The sequence below is a fragment of the Hemiscyllium ocellatum genome, chromosome 33 (genome assembly GCF_020745735.1).
Source record: "Hemiscyllium ocellatum isolate sHemOce1 chromosome 33, sHemOce1.pat.X.cur, whole genome shotgun sequence".
NCBI classification, from domain to species: domain Eukaryota; kingdom Metazoa; phylum Chordata; class Chondrichthyes; order Orectolobiformes; family Hemiscylliidae; genus Hemiscyllium; species Hemiscyllium ocellatum.
This window is the reverse complement of record NC_083433.1, coordinates 13,945,866-13,964,122: the sequence shown is the minus strand read 5'-3', so window position 1 is coordinate 13,964,122 and position 18,257 is coordinate 13,945,866. Positions and strand designations below refer to the sequence as shown.

Below are 18,257 nucleotides of genomic sequence, written 5' to 3'. Positions count from 1 at the left end.
GGGAGACCATCCATCACCTCAGGGGATACCTCGACACGGTCCTGTCCCCCTTAGTCCAAGAACTCCCCACCTATGTTCGGGACACAACCCACGCCTTCCACCTCCTCCATGATTTTCGCTTCCCCGGTCCCCAACACCTTATCTTCACCATGGACATCCAGTCCCTGTACACCTCCATCCCCCATCACGAAGGACTCAAAACCCTCCGCTTCTTCCTTTCCCGCCGTACCAACCAGTACCCTTCCACTGACACCCTCCTTCGACTAACTGAACTGGTCCTCACCCTGAATAACTTCTCTTTCCAATCCTCCTATTTGTTCTGAACGTCCAGTTTCCTTTTTATGGTGTGTAATCAAGTGTGCGTGACTCTCTCATTGAAGGAATGAGTCATGGCGTCATATTGATTTATTGCCCTTATTGCACCTTGCTTGAACAAGTCAGCTGTCTATTGCTGTTTTCTTAGTAACTGCTGGCTCCTGAACTCTTAATTGACCAAGTGTACTTACTGCAACAAACTGACATTCCCAGAACGGTTTTTTGAGGGCGGTTAACATCTTTTTTTCCCCCTCTCTCTCATGTTCTTGCTGGGCTACACCAACAACAAACTTGCATTCATATAACGCCTTTCATAGTCAACTGGCATCCTAAAGTGCACGTGGCTTCTGCAACGATGGTGTCTTCCATAGCTCTTATCAAAAGGAGTGGAAAATTGGAGCAGGATTAGATTATTTGGCCCTTTGAGCTTGCTACAACATTCAACATGGCTGATCCTCCAATTAACACCCTAAGGACTATAATCTAACTCCATGTTGAAAACATTCAATGATTTGGTCTCAACCCTTTTTGTGGCAGAGAATTCCGCAGGCTCCCCACTCTCTGGGAGAAGACATTTCTCCTCATCTCAGTCCTAAATAGTTTAGCCCGTGTCCTTAAACTGTAACCCCTGAAAGCAGACTCCCCCCACCATCTAGAACATCCTTCCTGTGTTTAACCTACCTAGTCCTGTTAGAATTTTATAGGTTTCTATTCTTCTCATATTTCATAGCTCCAGTGAACATAATCCTAACTGATCCTTCACATGTCAGTCCTACCATCACGGGAATCATTCTGATAAACCTTTGGGGCTATTTTCCCTGGAACATCGGAGATTGAGGGTTGACCTTATAGAAGTTTATAAAATCGTGAGGGTCATGAATAGGCCAATTGACAAGGTCTTTTTACTCCCTAACTTGGGTAGTCCAAAATTAGAGGGGCATCGGTTTAAAGTGAGAGGGGCAAGATGTAAAAGGGACCTAAGGGCCACTGCTTTCACACAGAGGGTGCTGCATGTATGGAATGAGTTTTTCCCCAGGAACAAATACCAAGGAAATGTTAATGTTGAGTTGTCAATCCCAGAATTTCTTTTGCTATATTCTGTTTGTAAATCAGACATCACTTTGCACAGAACAGAGTCTCAGAGGAAGTGGTAGAGGCCTGTACAATTACAACATTTAAAAGGTATTTGGATGGGTATATGAATAGGAAGGGATTAGAGAGAAATGGGCCAAATGCTGGCAAATGGGACTAGATTAGGTTAGCATATCTGGTTGGCATGGATGAGTTGGACCAAAGGGTCTATGCTGCATATCTCTGTGAATCTATGACACTCCCTCCAAAATCAGAACGTCCTTCCTCAGATAAGGAGACCACAACTGCATGCAATACTCCAGGTGTGGCCTCTATAAGACGCTGTACAATTGTAGCAAGACATTCCCTGCTTCTTAATCTTCAAGCCACCTAACGCTCATCCTGCCAGTCCTGACTTGGACTTTCACACCCAACAGGCAACCTACATTTGTATAGCTCCCTGAAGGTCATAGGGGCTTCGAAGGGAGTGTTATCAGACAAAGACTGGCAATCTTAACAAGGGAACTTGGTCAGATGAGCAAAAACTCAGTCAAGCATGTAGTTTTGAAAGCTGAGTTTCTTTGCTCAGAGGGTTGCTTGTCTTTGGAATTCTTTTCCATGGAGAATAGCGGAGGCTGGTGCATTGGATATACTTAGGGCTGAGCTAGTTGGATGTTTGATAAACAAGGGGTATTGTGCCTCTGGGGAGGGGGTTAGCATAGTCACATCAACCACGATCTTAATCGAATGATGGAGCAGGCTTGATGGGCTGAATGGCCTAATCTTACTCCTATCTAAAGGGAGAGAGAGAGAGAGAGAGAGAGAAAGAGAGAGGAGTCAAAGTCTAAGGACAGCAGCCTCGACCTTCAGTGCCAAGCAACAGCATTGGGTAAGTATGAGAGGCTAGAGTTCAGGGAGGGCAAATATCTTGGACGATTCAAGGGCTGATGGAGGTGTGAGCAGAGGGTGGACATGGATGATGAGAATTCTAAAATTGTGTTGCGGTTGGGAAACGTTGGTTTAGGCAGCTAGATAGCTGGTGCAAATTTGGATACAGGTACTGGAGTTTTCGATCGGCTGTCGTTCAGATGCTATGTCCATTCTGTGACTCAGCAGCATACTGTGCTCCCAGATGGCAACAGATACAGCTGAGGGTTGTCCATTTACAGCAAGAAAGAATAACTAAGAGTGAAGGAAGGCCACAACCAGGTTGAAACACCTTAGGGACTCTACATAATGAAGACTAACACTCTAAAGGCATTGCTCGTGGGTTCAGGATTTTGCAATGTACTTTCCAGAAATTCTTTTGCTCTCTTCTGCATATAAATCAGACACTACATTGTGCACAGCATAACCCATAGACAGCCATGAACAAATGAGCAGGAAGATCTTCTTGCTCCTGTTGGTTGGGGGATGGTTGAGGATGAACATTATTTTGGATGCCGGGAAGGGCTCCCCTGATCTCCCTCCCAAACAGGACTTTCCATATTGACCCCTGAGTTATGCTGGATGCCGAGTGAATGTGTCATGTGAAAGCTGACACCTCCAGCGCTAAGACACTCCCTCAGTGTTGGTGTCCTACCTCTGACCTCTGAACTCTCGGCCTCTGCTCAGGCCTGACCAAAAGTGTCCCCTCAGCCTGGCGTAGCGGCCTGGCGTGGATGCCTGGTGGTCAAACGTGGTGGTCTCTCAGGCTGATGTGGACTCCCCTCGGCCCAGCCTGGTGACCTCCCAATGGCCCATCATGACAGTCTCTCAGCCAGTGTGGCCTCAACATGGCCTTCCGGTCTTGAGATGATTCCAGGGCCTGGTCAACCTTGAGGGGAAATCTAGAGTAATCTAGAGTCAAGGCCTGGTGTGGAGAGATGGCTAGGGCCTTGACTTGAGACTGCTCCAGACTTCACCTCAGGGTATACGAAGTTAGAAGTCCCTTGCACTGAACATTTTTTTTCTTTCTCCATTTTCTAATTTATTCCTGAAATCTGCAATGCTGGACTTTCTACTTCTCCATTTTGCTAAGAACTGTGACTGAAGAAACTGTACTTGGGACCTTTATATCTGAGATGGCGCCATAAGTGACGACTTGCACACTTTTCTCTGGACTCATTTGAGCACGTGTGACGTTAAATCAAATTCTAATTTCAGCCTGGGATTTGTATTTCAGTCACGGAAGTTGAACTTTAAGTTACAATTTTCTGACTGAGATATGGAAGTGACACATGTGAGCCACAGTTGAATCTAGTGCTGGACAGTGTTTGAGGTTTTCTAAGATTGCAAAGGGATCTCGATCAAATGGATCAATGGGCTGAAAAATAGCGGATGGAGTTTAACTTGGATAAAAATGAGATATTGCACTTTGATACAACAAACAGGGGGCAGGACTTGTACAATTAATGGTAGGTAGTGTTGTAGAATAGAGGGACCTAAAGGTTTGGATACGTAATTATTTGGAGTTTGCATCATATTAGATTAGATTACTTACAGTGTGGAAACAGGCCCTTCGGCCCAACAAGTCCACACCGACCCGCCAAAGCGCAACCCACCCATACCCCTACATTTACCCCTTACCTAACACTACAGGCAATTTAGCATGGCCAATTCACCTGACCCGCACATCTTTGGATTATGGGAGGAAACCGGAGCACCTGGAGGAAACCCACGCAGACACGGGGAGAATGTGCAAACTCCACACAGTCAGTCGCCTGAGTCGGGAATTGAACCCGGGTCTCAGGCGCTGTGAGACAGCAGTGCTAACCACTGTGCCACCGTGCTGCCCACTCTGACAGGATGGTTAAAAAAGTGTTTAGCATACTTGCCTTCATTGCTCAGTTCTTTGAGTAAAGGAGTTGGGACCTTGCTGAGGTTGTACAGGACATTAGGAGTACTGTGTCCAGTTCTGGTCACCCTGTTATAGGAAGGACATTGTTAAGCTAGAGAGGGGTTAGAAAAGATTTACCAGAATGTTGCCGGGCATGGAAGGTTAGAGCTATGAAGAAAGTCTGGATAGGCTAGGACTTCCTTCGATGGAGAATAGGCGGGTGAGAGGTCACCTTATCGGAGTTTATAAAATCCTGAGGGGCATAGATTGGGTGGGTGGTAGCTGTCTTTTCTCTAGGATTTCAAGAGTAGAGGGCACATTTTTAAGGTGAGAGGAGAGAGATTTTACAAAGATTTGAGCTGCAATCTTTTACATAGAGGGTGGTCCGTGTGTGGAATGAACTTACTCAGTAGGTGGTGGAACCGGGCACAATTACATTTAAAAGACACTCAGATAAGTATATGAATAGGAAAGATTTGGAGGGATAAGGGCCAAGCTCAGGCAGGTGGGATTTATTTAATTTGGGATTAGGTTCAGCATGGGCTGGTTGGACTGAATGGTCTGTTTCCATGCTGTATGACTCTATGGAGGAGATGTATCTTTTACAGTCCCTTCTCAAAGCACAATTGTGTAATGCACTTCGGTTACAAACACTTTCACACAATTAAAAAATACAGAGGATGAGATGTGGAACCAAGATTTATTTATTTTTGCTCAGAAGGTGGTGAATTTTTTGTTTTGGAATTTTATGTCACAGGAGGATGCGAAGGCTCAGTCTTTGAGCAAGTTTAAGGTAGAGATTGATAGATTTCTGATTCTTGGTGTTCGACCGGCTCACCGAGATGAGGTGGGTAAATGACATTGAAGTGGATAATCCGCCACAATTACTTTAAATGGCAGACTAGACTTGATGGGCTGGAGGGCTTATTCCTCCTCTTAAATTATTACATGCCTCTAGAGCAGGTGGGACTTGAACCCAGGCCTACAGGAAGGGATACGACCCACTGCACCATGATGTTGATTATTTCAGGTTTTTTCTAGAACTGAGGCAGTGCTAGATTTTGTTCCAGAGGCAATCATTTGGCAAAGTTTTACCACACTGCTTTTTCTAAACGACCTCTTCAAAGATGTTATTACATATCACTGGAACAGGGGGGAATTTGAACCCAGGGCGCTCTGTCCTGGGGTAGAAACTGTATCGCTGCACCACAGGAGGGCCTCTGCTTGATGTTTTTTCCCCATTTTCTCTTCTTCTTCTGACATGGGTCTGCTGTTTTTTTTGTAATTAACCCATTTTTCCAAACAACCTGTACAAGCATGTCATCACACACTTCTGGATAAAGTGGGATGTGAATCCGGGTCTTCTCAATTGATTTTTAGTGTTAAATAAAACAATGGCCCTCAGCTGAGGGGTGGCACGAATCTTTAAATGATGGATATCGCCCGCTATTTTGCAGCCATGGCTGGGGAAAGGTTCAACGTTCTGCTTGTATCCACCTCGGTCACTTTTATCAAACCCCCCTTTTCGAAAGATCTTTATCTTATTGTCTTCTCAACCCTCTTTTCCAGTGTTGGTCACGGCAGCTAACGATTATTTCACTGCCGTCGAGAAATTTGGCGCACAGGCCTTACAGACTTCCACATCGCAGACACTGGGTAAGTGTCAAAATCCTGGGAGAATTTGGGCTTTTCCCTAGTCTCCCCTGAGCTAGGCTGACCACCGCTCTTGCGCCGGGGAAACAGGGAAGCTCTCATCTCCGGGAAAGATCAGTGGTGTTTGGTTTGTTCAGTATTCGTCCGGGTCTAGAACCGTCAAGTTGAATGTTTCATTTGTTAACCAGACCAGACCGCCTTGAAAATATTTTAGCAAGGTAGTCTACACCCTAACTTTTTCCCAATTTACAGGTCGGTGTGCTGTGCTGTGTTCCAGATGCAATTCGATTGGTCACACTATTCAACGTTATTCTCACCCCACAACAAAAAGATATTTGCTCCCCCACCCCTGTCCAATTTCCGCAGGGGCTGTTCATTTCATGACTCCCTCGTCAGCTCTGCACCCACCCACCAAGTTCTCCACCACACTCAGTACCTTTCCCTGCAACTGCAGGGGGTATAACACCTGACCCCACACCTCCCCTCTCACCTCCAACCCAAAGCCCTAACCAATCCTTCCAGGTCGGACAGGGGTTCACCTGCCCGACATCCAACCTTGCTGCTGATGCGGTCTCCTGTATGCCATGGAGACCCAAAGCAATTCCAGGACAGATTCGCGGATCATGCCTCAATGTCCCTTCCTGGCCTCCTCCACTGTGAGGTAAAACAGAAACTGGAGGAACAACACCTGATATTTCGCCTTTCACCAGCTTCAAATCCCTCCTCCCCCAACCTTATCCCATGTCCAGCCCTCCCCCTCCTCCTCACCTCCTTGAGCTGCCCTAACCTCTCCGTCTTCCCATTCGCCTATTTCTCTACGCGTCCCACTGGCCAATTGCAACAATCCCTGACCTGCGTCTACCTATCACCATCTAACCTACCCTTCTCCCAGCCCCTCTATTTACTTCTGGGCTCCTTCCCCTTCCCCAGTCCTGACGAAGGGTTTCAGTTGACTCTCCTGCTGTCTGACCTGCTGTGCCTTTCCAGCTGCACATCTACCGAAAATTTACTCCAACACTATTGTTAAAATACAACCAAAGAAAGAGAAATTTGAAATAACCTAATACTGTTGGAAATCATAACAGAATAAAAGATACAGTAACTATTACTAATTAACCGTTCTAGTATGATAACATTCAATAAGCACACCCTTCAGAAAAACAGATTTTGTCTCATGTGCAATCCTGCTGGGGGTTCTGTCTTAGGGGAAGAGAACCCCCAGATTTTGGCTGTCATCAGGAGTTGGAAATATAGCTTCCACTTCTTCAAGCCCTAACCCTAACCCTAACCCTAACCACAAAAGCAACTACCGAAAGCTAAACCTAAAAAAAAGTAGAAATCCTGGCCTGTGAGAGCTGGCCACACCCAGCCAGGCTGCTTCTATTGTTCCAACTTCACAAAAGAAAACACTCCAAGGCCTCACCAGCTGTTTATTGCCTCTTCAAGTAGATAGCTCTGCACTTCTGTCTTAAAACCTCTCTTCAAAAAAAACTGGACAAAATAACCTCTCAAAGCCACAGCATCATCACACATTGTCAGTGAATCTTGGACCAGAGTCAAAACGTGTGGTGCTGGAAAAGCACAGCCGGTCAGGCAGTGTCTGAGGAGCAGGACAGTCGACATTTTGAACATAAGCTCTTCATTGGGAATGTGTTCATCAGGAATCACACATTCCCTAAGAACTATATCCAACTCCTTCTTAAAATATTTAACATTTTGACATCAAACACTTTCTGTGGGAGACAATCCACAGGCTCCCCACTCTCCAGGTGAAGTCATTTCTTTCTCATATCTGACTGTGTTTTAAATCATGTCATTCACTTTTCTGTCTGATCATTGCATCGTTACAGCACAGAAGGAGGCTATTCAGCCCTTCCGGGGCTGTTACAGTTTGATGACCCCAATCCCCTGTATTTTTCCCCCCATATTTCTACACCGTTCCTATCTAAACAAAGTGACTGTGTCAGGGTGAGAGGGTCTACACCTTGACTAACGTTACTTAACACCTGCTGTTAAAGTCTCCTTTGGAACATATCCACGTTTATTGGCCATGGTCACTAACTTGAGACACAATGCAGCCCCAAAAGGGGAGCCATAGTCAGACGGAACGGTGGTCAGTGGGTACTCAGCAATTCCTCAGGCCATTCCTAATGAAGGGCTTTTGCCTGAAACGTCAATTTTTCCTGCTCCTCGTTTGCTGCCTGACCTGCTGTGCTTTTCCAGCACCACTCTAATCTAGACTCTGATCTCCAGCATCTGCAGTCCTCACTTTCGCCTAACTCCTCAGGCCAACCAACCTACAAGAGGCTGTGTGTAAAAATTCCCCTTACTGTGTGAGATGGAAACCCCAGAAACATCGGACTGAACACTGTAGCTCGACTATTTAAGAGAGAAAACATTGCCAAGTGATTTGACTTGGACCTTTGTTTCCACACTACAATAATTACATGTTGCTAGGTAACGATATTATGTTATCTGGCCTGAGGGTACAAGGATAGGATGGGAGAAAGAATCAGAGACTCATAAAATGTGTTCATTGTGATAGTTCCTTATCTCCCACAGGGGACATAAAGTACAAAACAACAGTTTCCTTACTCTTTGCTTTCTGTGAATCATGCGCATGAGGTGTAATAAGCTGCAGGCTTCAGTCTTATCATAGCATAAGGTGAAACCAGGAGCAGTAGTAGGCCATTGGCCCTTCCAGTTCGTCCCGCTATTCAATATGATTTTACTTATTATTCGATATTATATTATGGGATGATGACAGTGCTGTCCAGGCCAGCATTTATCACCCAGAGGTCAGTTAAGAGTCAACCACATTGCTGTGGGTCTGGAGTCACATGTAGGCCAGATGAGGATGGCAGATTCCTTCCCTAAAGGGCATTAGTGTCAGGATTTTCCCAACATCAATTCATGGTCACCATTAGGACTTTAATTGAATTCAAATTCCATCGTCTACCATAGCAGGATTTGAACCCAGGTCCCCAGAACATAATCCTGAGTCTCTGGATTAACAGTTTAGTGATAATACCACTAGGTCATCGCCTGCCCACAAGGCTGATGCTTTAACTCAACAACATTATCCCAATTTCCTTCCATATCCTTTGATGCCATTAAAACTGGATTGGTTTCCTTCTTGATACAACCAGTGACCCACCCTCTGGGGTCGAGAATTCCTCGAGTTGAGCAAACTCTGAGTGATGAAATACTTCCTTGTCTCAGTCCAAATGTGGGGCGTCAGTTTTTTCACAGGTCAGTGACAATGAGCTGAATCCTAGTGGAAACGCGTCTTTGGTGTTTGAAAGGGTGTTCATTATTCAACTCTTTGCAGCCTCCCCTGCCCTGCACATCATGCACTCCACACCAGCACACCTTACGTAGTTGTGGCACCTGGTCTGACAACAGTCACTGTCCAGTACAAAAAAATGACTGTTGTCAACAAAGCCACAATGCTTTGTTACCAAGTGAGCATAGAGTAATTTTCCAATCACTGTTGCCAGACTTGACTTGTCTTTTATTTTATAGGATTTGTAAATAAATGAATTTTTTTATTTATTCATGGGATGTGGGCATCATTGGCTATTGCTAGCATTTACTGCACATCCCCAATTGTCCAGAGGGAGATTAAGAGTTGCTGTGGGAGTGGAGTCACATGTAGACCAGACCAGGCAAGTAGTGCAGATTTCTTCCCTAAAGGGCATTAGTGAACCAGATGGGTTTTCTAACAACTGGCAATGGGTCCATGGTCATCATTAGAATCTAAATTCTAGATTTTCTTTTATTGAATTCAAAGCCCACCATCTGCTATAGTAGGATTCGAACCTGGGTGCCCCAGAACATTACCTGGGTCTCTGGATTAACAGTTCAGTGATAATACCTCTCGGCCATTGGTCTATGACAAGTGGATTGTGGAGTGATCACTGAACGCACCCTCTGGGATCGAACCTGGCCTCACTGGGTCACATCAAGACCAGCTTCATTCTGTCCAATTTGAAACCTAAAAACAGAGAAAACTGGAGCAGGAGGAGGACATTTGGTCCTTCAAGCCTGTTCCATCATTCAATATGATCATAATTGATCATCCAATCAGTCCCCAGTTCCTGCTTTTTCTCCATATCCTTTGATTCCTTTAGCCCTAAGAACAATATCTATCTTCTTCTTGAAAGCATTCAATGTTCTGGCCTTAACTACGTTATGTGGTGGAGAATTCCACAGGCTCCCTACTCTCTGGGTGACGATACTTCTCCTCATCTTGGACCTAAATGTTTCCTTAAACTGCGACCCCTGGTTCTGGATTCCTCAGTAATTTCCCTGAGTCAGTTCTGAAGGAGAGTCACTTGACCCAAAATGTTAACTCTTGAGTTCTCTCTACAGATGCTGCCAGACCTGCTGAGCTTTTCCAGCAACTTCTGTTTTTGTTTCTGGTTTACAGCATCCGCAGTTCTTTTGGTTTTTATTACAGTTGATGGTATTCCCATCTGAATGCTGCCCTTTGACCTTCTGGATGGAAGTGGTCGTGGGTTTGGAAGGTGCCGTCTGAGGATCTTTGATGAACTTCTACAGTGCATCTTATAGATAGACACTGCTGCTACTCAGCATCGATGGTAGAGGGAATGGATGCTTGTGAATGTGATGCTAATCAAATGGGGGCTGCTTTGTCCTGGATGGTGTCAAGCTTCTTGAGTGTTGTTGGAGCTGCACCCATCCAGGGCAAGTGGGAAATATTCCATCACACTCCTGACCTATGCCTTGTAGATGGTGAACAGGCTTTGCAGAGTCAGGAGGTGAGTTACTCGCTGCAGAATTCCAAGCCTCTGACCTGCTCTTGCATTGTTTATATGGCAAATCCATTCCCTTCAGTTTCTGGTGAATGGGAACTCTGTTCTAAACAATACAAGTAGGATGGGTCCAGAACACTATGAGCCTCAGTTAAAAGCAGATGCAAGTTAAACTGGTAAAAGTTCACTTCTGTCAGGTATTAGGAAGAACACTACAAAAACAAACCATAACAATTTGCATTTATATAACCACTTTAACCTGGTAAAACATCCCTAAGTTGCTTCACGACTGGTTACAAAACACATACAGCAAACAAACATAAGAGCTTAGCGAACAAGTCAACACCTTCCTCACACACATATTAGGCTAAGTGAGCAATGCTCTTTGCATGTTGCTTGACTTTAGGGACTGTGATAATATGAAACCTGGCAATTGACATTTGGAAAGGTCTTCACGGTTAGATAGTGGAGGGAAATGTATTAGGTTCATCAAGGATACTACTGCTACCATAATGGGAGGACCACAACATGCCAGGACTATGTGGGCTGCAAGGCTTCCTCCAATTGCTTTTATCTTCAAATGTTTTAATTAATTTCAAAGCAGGTCCTTATTCCTCAGTAATTTGATTTTCTTGTTTATTCTCCTGTCATTGTTAAGGTCAGGTGTTGTTACAGATGACGGATACTCAGAGGCAACTCAGCAATGACCTGGAAGTAATTGTAAGTACTTTCTCTTTGCAGTGAGACTAAATTTTAGGTTAGTCTCTCCCTCAACACACACACACACACACACACACACACACACACACACACACACACACACACACACTCTCTCTCTCTCTCTCTCTCTCTCTCTCTCTCTCTCTCTCTCTCTCTCTCTCTCTCTCTCTCTCTCTCTCTCTCTCTCCATCCCCATGTCAGTGCTGCACTCAGTCTGCCAACCTGGTGCTCATATCTCCTGAGCGGACCTTCTGCCTCTATGCATCCTATTCAATCACTCCATTGAATCTCTTCCCCTTCCAGCCTCCTGTTGCGGGTCAGGTGAATTGGCCATGCTAAATTGCCCGTAGTGTTAGGTAGGGGTAAATATAGGGGTATGGGTGGGTTGTGCTTCGGCGGGTTGGTGTGGACTTGTTGGGCCAAAGGGCCTGTTTCCACACAGTAAGTCTAATCTAAGTCTAATCTAATCTCCCTGCCACCAACCGGATTCATTCCTCCCATTGACCAACCAGGTTGTACCCTCTACCTGACTTCACCTATCACCACTTCACCACCCTGTCTCCGCCACCTCCCCCCACATCCATCCCCCAGTCCTGAAGAAGGGTTACATCTGAAACATCGACTTCTCTATCTACAGGCTTGTAGCCTCCTGCCTGTCTACTGTGGGTGTATTCAAAGCAGGGTAACTGGATATACACTGAGGGCAACTTCTCTTACCCTGATTCAGGACAACCTAAGCTAAATGGTGGCACCTTTATACCGAATAGTGTCAGCTCAGGCAAAGAACTCTTACAATGGGATAAAGATACTAATGAATATTTTCATAGTGGTTAAATATTGAACAATTTAAATATCTTTCAAATAAAGTTACAACCTCTTGTATTTATTTGTATACTAAAATGTTCATAATTCTGCAATCCTTTTATGATTTTATACTTTATTTTATTGTACAGATTGGCTATAACTATTGTTAGGATTGAGACTGGAAGGGGCACATTAAACTTTCTCTAGCTCTCGTACTCCACATGTATGAGACTTGGGTTTTGAAGGACCATGGGAAAATGCAGTTGGTGCAGATTCTCTGGAGATTTCTGGATTTTTTATTTTTGTGACCAGTGAGAGTGCCACAAAGATTGCTGCTGGGTCCACTACTTTTCTTCATTTATTTAAATGATTTGAATGTGTACATTGAAGGTATAGTTAGTAAGTTTGTAATTGACGCTAAAACTGAAGGTGTTGTGCACAACGAAGAAGGTTACCTCAGAGTACAACGGGATCTTGATCAGATGGGCCAATGGGCTGAGGAGTGGCAGATAGAGTTTAATTTAGATAAATGTGAGGTGCTACTTTTGGAAAAGCAAATCAGAGCAGAACTTGTACACTTAATGGTAAGGTCCTAGGGAGTGTTGCTGAACAAAGAGACCTTGCAGGTTCATAGTTCCTTGAAAGTGGAGTCACAGGTAGATAAGATAGTGGAGAATATGTTTGGTATGCTTTCCTTTATTGATCAGAGTATTAAGTACAGGAGTTGGGAGGTGAAGGGCTTCCTGATAAATGGCTTATGCTTGAAACGTCAATTCTCCTGATCCTTGGATGCTGCCTGACCTGCTGTGCTTTTCCAACACTACATTCTTAACTATAGGAGTTGGGAGGTCATGTTGCGGCTGTACAGGACATTGGTTAGGCCACTGTTGGAATATTGCATGCAATTCTAGTCTCCTTCCAACAAAAGAATGTTGTGAAACTTGAAAGGGCTCAGTAAAGATTTACAAGGATGTTACCAGGGTTGGAGTGTTTGAGCTATAGGGAGAGGCTGAATATCCTGGGGCTGTTTTCCCTGGAGTGTCAAAGGCTGAGGGGTGACCTGATAGAGGTTTATAAAATCATGAGGAGCATGGATAGAGTGAATAGACAGTCTTTTTTTCCCTGGGGTGGTGGAGTCCAGAACTAGAGGGCATAGGTTTAGGGTGAGAGGGGAAAGATTTGAAAGGGACTTAAGGGGCAATTTTTTCACACAAAGTGTGGTGCGTGTATGGAATGAGCTGCCAGAAGAAGTGGTGGAGGCTGGTACAGTTAAAACATTTAAAAGGCATCTGGATGGATATGTGAATAGGAAGGATTTAGAGGGATATGGGCCAAGTGCTGGCAAATGGGACTAGATTAATTTAGGATATCTGGTCGGCATGGATGATTTAGACCAAAGGGTCTGTTTCCATGCCGTACACCTCTACGATTCTTTGAAGGTCTTCACAAACCTATATTATGAATTTTCATATCGATATCAATTCTTCATATTGTCATGGCAACTCAGCAATGGCAACTTTCCAATAAACCAATTATCTGTTTATCTATGTGCCTACACCCATCTCTCTATCTGAGTGATCAGCCAATCTGCCCAGACTTAAACAGTGCTAGGGACCTGGGTTCAATTCCAGCCTCGGGTGACTGTCTGTGTGGAGTTTGTGCATTCTCCCTGTGTCTGCATGGGTTTCCTCTGGGTACTCTGGATCCCTCCCACAATCCAAAGATGAGCAGGTTTGGTGGATTGGCCATGCTAAATTATCCTATATTGTCCAGTGATGTGCAGGCTAGGTGGATTAGCCATGGGAAATGCAGGGCTAGAGGGATAGGGTGGGGGTCTGTGTCTGGGAGGGATGCTCTTTGGAGGGTTGGTGCAGACTCAGTGGGCTGAATCTGTATTGTAGGGATTCTATGATTCAGTGGGGAAGGAAACCTTATCTGTGACCTACATGTGCTTCCAGACCCAGAGCAATGTGGCTGACTCTGAACTGTGATTAGGAATTGGCAATAAATGCAGACTCAGCCACATCCCATGATTACATGTTTAAAAGAAAGGCACTCATTGTTTACACTATTCATTCAATTTTGTGAAGTTTCTAACCCTTTGCCATGTTTTGAAGGATCATTGAGTCATGCGACATCCTGTACGCAATGACCCAATACTGTTGACGTTTGAGCTTCACAACTGGCTCAGTGTTCTAACATACAATGTTTACTTTCACAGTTTCGGAGGTTCAACGATGATCTCCTTCGGGAAATGGACCGTAATACACAGTTGGACATGAAGTATATAAGTGTGAGTAACTGTGATGGACCTCCTGCATTTAAGAGTCTTTCTCTGTGGGGACTGTGCCAGCTGTGTAGGAGTGCTGGCTGATCTCACCCCAAACTTCAACTCTTATGGATCAAGGCAAAGATACGGAATACCGTGTTTTGGGGAGTTTTGTCCGGAAAGCAGTCTTTGCTTTTGACTGTCATACGGTTTTAGTGTTAGGATTCAGTTTTCTGAAGCTTAACTCTCAATGGCTGGAGGTCTGGATAAGCCATAGAACCACAGAAGGTTACAGCACAGCAAGAGGCCCTTTGGCCCATCAGGTCGGTGCTAGGTGAATGGACAGTCTGCCCATTTTAATCCCAATTTTCAACATTAGGTGCATAGCCATGCAGGTTGGAGGGCTTCAGATGGTCACCTCAACCACTGAACTGGGTGGTGAACTTCAGACACCTCCAGCCTTCAGGTGAAGATGTTTATCCTCATGTCCCCGTTAATCCTTCCACTGATCACCTTTATCATAGAATCCCTACTGTGTAGAAACAGGCCATTTGGTCCAACCAATCCACACCAACCTTCTGAAGAGTATCCCACCCAGAACCATTCCTCTATCCTAATACTCTACACTTTTCCTGACTAATGCACCTAACCCACACATCTCTGAACGATATGGACAATATAGCCTGCCCAATCCACCTTAACTTGTACATTTTTTGACTGTGGGAGGAAACTGGAGCACTCAGAGGAAACCCAAGCAGAGGAGAATGTACAAACTCCACACGGACAGTCGCCCGAGGCTGGAATTGAACCTGTGTCCCTGGTGCTTTGAGGCAGCAGTGCTAACCACTGAGCCACCGTGCCACCCCCAATGAGTTACCGTGCCCCTATTGACCCCTCGGCTGATGACCTCTCCTCTCGGGGTCTTCCCTGCCCACTCTATCCATGAAGCCCTTCATTGCTTTGGAGACCTCACTCTCCCTCAGGCTCCTCTGTCCCAAGGAAAATGACCCTTATCTGTAAAGCAAAATAAGCAAGTGACAGCTCCCTAATGATCACACCACTCATTTTGGAATAAATCCGTCAAATGGAATTAAATGAAACGGAGAGGTGACATCCCCTTAAGGGGGCACTCAAACCAAAGTCTCAGAAAGGAAACTGAACAAAATAAACTTTGCTTTTGAATGTTGGTTCTACACAGTCATGGGTGCAGTCTGTCCTTTTTTGTGGAGACAGTGAGGGCTGCAGATGCTAAAAATCAGAGTCGAAGAGTGTGGTGCTGGAAAAGCCGTCCGGCAGCATCTGAGGAGCAGGAGAATTGACAATTCGGGCATAAGCCCTTCACCAGGAGCTGATGCCTGAAACATCGATTCTCCTGCTCCTCGGATGCTGCCTGAATGGCTGTGCTTTTCCAGCGCCACACTCTTCGACTCCTGAGATGTGCCCCAAATACTTAATTAAGCAACTTTATTCAACCGCATGTTCCGGTCAATGACAAAGTCCAGATCGTAGGGGACGCAGGGTTTACTCCTTGGGGGCAACCCTTAACTTGAGAATGTCTGCCATAGACTCTATCATTTTGCTTCTGGAACAATCCAGTTCTGTGAGCAAACATGACAAATGGTCCTTCTTGTTCTCTGTAGGAAAGCAAACATCGATTTGAAATGGAACATAGGAAACGGATTGAGGTTCTGAGTGGGGCGAGTGCGGAGCTCCAGCGATTGGACAGAATGAGGAGTTCACAGACCAGGGACATGCAGGTGAGTGAGCGAACAATAGTGTATGTTCTGATAAACCTCACGTTTTCGAGACAGTATGTAGAGCAAAGGTCAACAGGATGAACTTGCACAGTTAATGTTTTTGAGGGATTGGTGGGTTATAACAACAGTGAAGATTTCATATTAATTTTCTAACTTCTCTCTATGTTATAGCATTAAGAACTATGTAGAACATAGAACAACACAGGACAGGAACAGGCCCTTCGGCTGACAATGTTGCACCAATTTAAACTAATCCCTTCTGTTTGCCCTTGGTCCATATCCCTCCATTCCTTGCATATTCATGTGCTTATCTAAAAGCCCCTTAAATGCCCTTATTGTATCTGCCCCCATCACCACTCCTGGCAGCACATTCCAGACACCTACCGCCCTCTGTGTAAAATACTTGCCCCTCACATCTACTTTAAACTTTTACCCTCTCACTTAAATGCTTGCCCCCTAGTTTTAGATATTTCAACTCTGGGAAAAAGATTCTAACCATCAACCCCTATCTGTGCATCTCATAATTTTGTAGACTTCTATCAAGTCTGCCCTCAGCTTCTGCCAGTCCAGAGGAAACAACCTAAGTTTTTCTAGCCTCTCCTTATAGCTCATACCCTCTAATCCAGGCAGCATCCTGGTAAACCTCTTCTGCAACATCTCCAAAGCCTACAGTGTATATTTCATCCAATGCAGTTTGAATATACTTGATAACACAATGAGTTTGAGGGCAGGCTCTATTGGAGTGTGATTATCATTGAATTAATAACCCAGTTTATTGTTCCCCAAGTTGATGGTCCTCCAGGTGCAGTCGATGTCTGTCTCAGTGTGCGTCCCAGGGAACAGACTGTAGAACACGGAGTCAAAACCTTTCAAGACAGCATTGTAGGTCTTGTAACAACAACTACTTGCATTTACTTGAAGCCTTTCAGGACAGTATTGTTGACCCGGGCTGCATTGCCTTTTGTGTAGCAGTGGGATTTGAGGCCCTTTGTGTGTTTCAGCAGTTTGCTTATCCTTCTTTGTCAGGGCTGTTGGAGCTTATTTGTGCACTATTCTGTAAAGGAGCTGAGCTAATCTGGGGAGCAGATCAGTGATTTTGAGATTGTTGATTAATTTATTGATGTTTGATTCAGGTCTGCCAATTGACTCGCCCAATTTTGTCAGTGGAATTTTGTCAACAGGTATAGGGTAATATTGTGTGAGGTGATTTGTTCCTTATAACTGGATGTTGAGTCATCTGTCATTACAGTGCTCAAGAGTCTTCAACCCAAACAGCTGACAAATCTTAGCTGGATAAAGGACAAAACCCATTGTGACGAACCCCAGAAACTTTAAGCATGAGTTGGACAGAGACAAGGGAAGCAACCCTGACTCAATGTGTTAAGTTAATGCATGGACTTAGCTGAATAAATTAACAAAAAGGATCATGGAATCCCGAAGTGCTACAAGAGACCATTCGGCCCGTCAGGTCTGCAATGACCCTCTGAAGAGCACCCCACTTCATCTGCTTAACCCTGTGTTTACCTTGACTAATTCACCTAACCTCTACATCCCTGGACTCTACAGGATGATTTGGCATGGATAATCCACCTGACCTGCACATCTTTGGGTTGTGGGAGGAAACCGGAGCACCCGGCGGAAACCCTCACAGACACGGGGGGAATGTACAAACTCCACACAGACAGTCACTCGAAGCTGAAATCAAACCCGGGTCCCTGGCACTGTGAGGCTGCAGTGCTCCCCACTGAAGCACTGTGCCACTCTCGAGCTAGTATTCTTCCCGTCAACTTGTCTGCAGAACTGTATAGTAATGATGTTTTCTGCTTTAGAATGTTGGATGAAATTGGAGAGCTTGGGTAATGATTGTTATTTAAAGTTATAGTTCTGAAGTTTGCTCCCACAATTCAAGGATGTGCAGTTTAGGTGGCATGGTGGCTCAGTGGTTAGCACTGCTGCCTCACAGTGCCAGGGACCCAGGTTCAATTCCTGCCTTGGGCAACTGTCTGTGTGGAGTTTGCACATTCTCCCCGTGTCTGTGTGGGTTTCCTCCAGGTGCTCCGGTTTCCTCCCAC

General features: G+C 45.0%; 1 protein-coding gene across 1 annotated transcript in view; it reads left to right on the top strand.

The window, feature by feature from the left end:
* LOC132831218 (brain-specific angiogenesis inhibitor 1-associated protein 2-like protein 2) overlaps window positions 1–18,257 on the top strand; it is a 70,884-nt gene that overhangs the window by 14,835 nt on the left and 37,792 nt on the right. Inside the window, exons 3-6 of the mRNA XM_060849229.1 lie at window positions 5,774–5,860; window positions 11,294–11,355; window positions 14,381–14,452; window positions 16,069–16,185. Coding sequence (XP_060705212.1) covers window positions 5,774–5,860; window positions 11,294–11,355; window positions 14,381–14,452; window positions 16,069–16,185 — 338 coding nt within the window. The remainder of the gene's footprint in view (window positions 1–5,773; window positions 5,861–11,293; window positions 11,356–14,380; window positions 14,453–16,068; window positions 16,186–18,257) is intronic.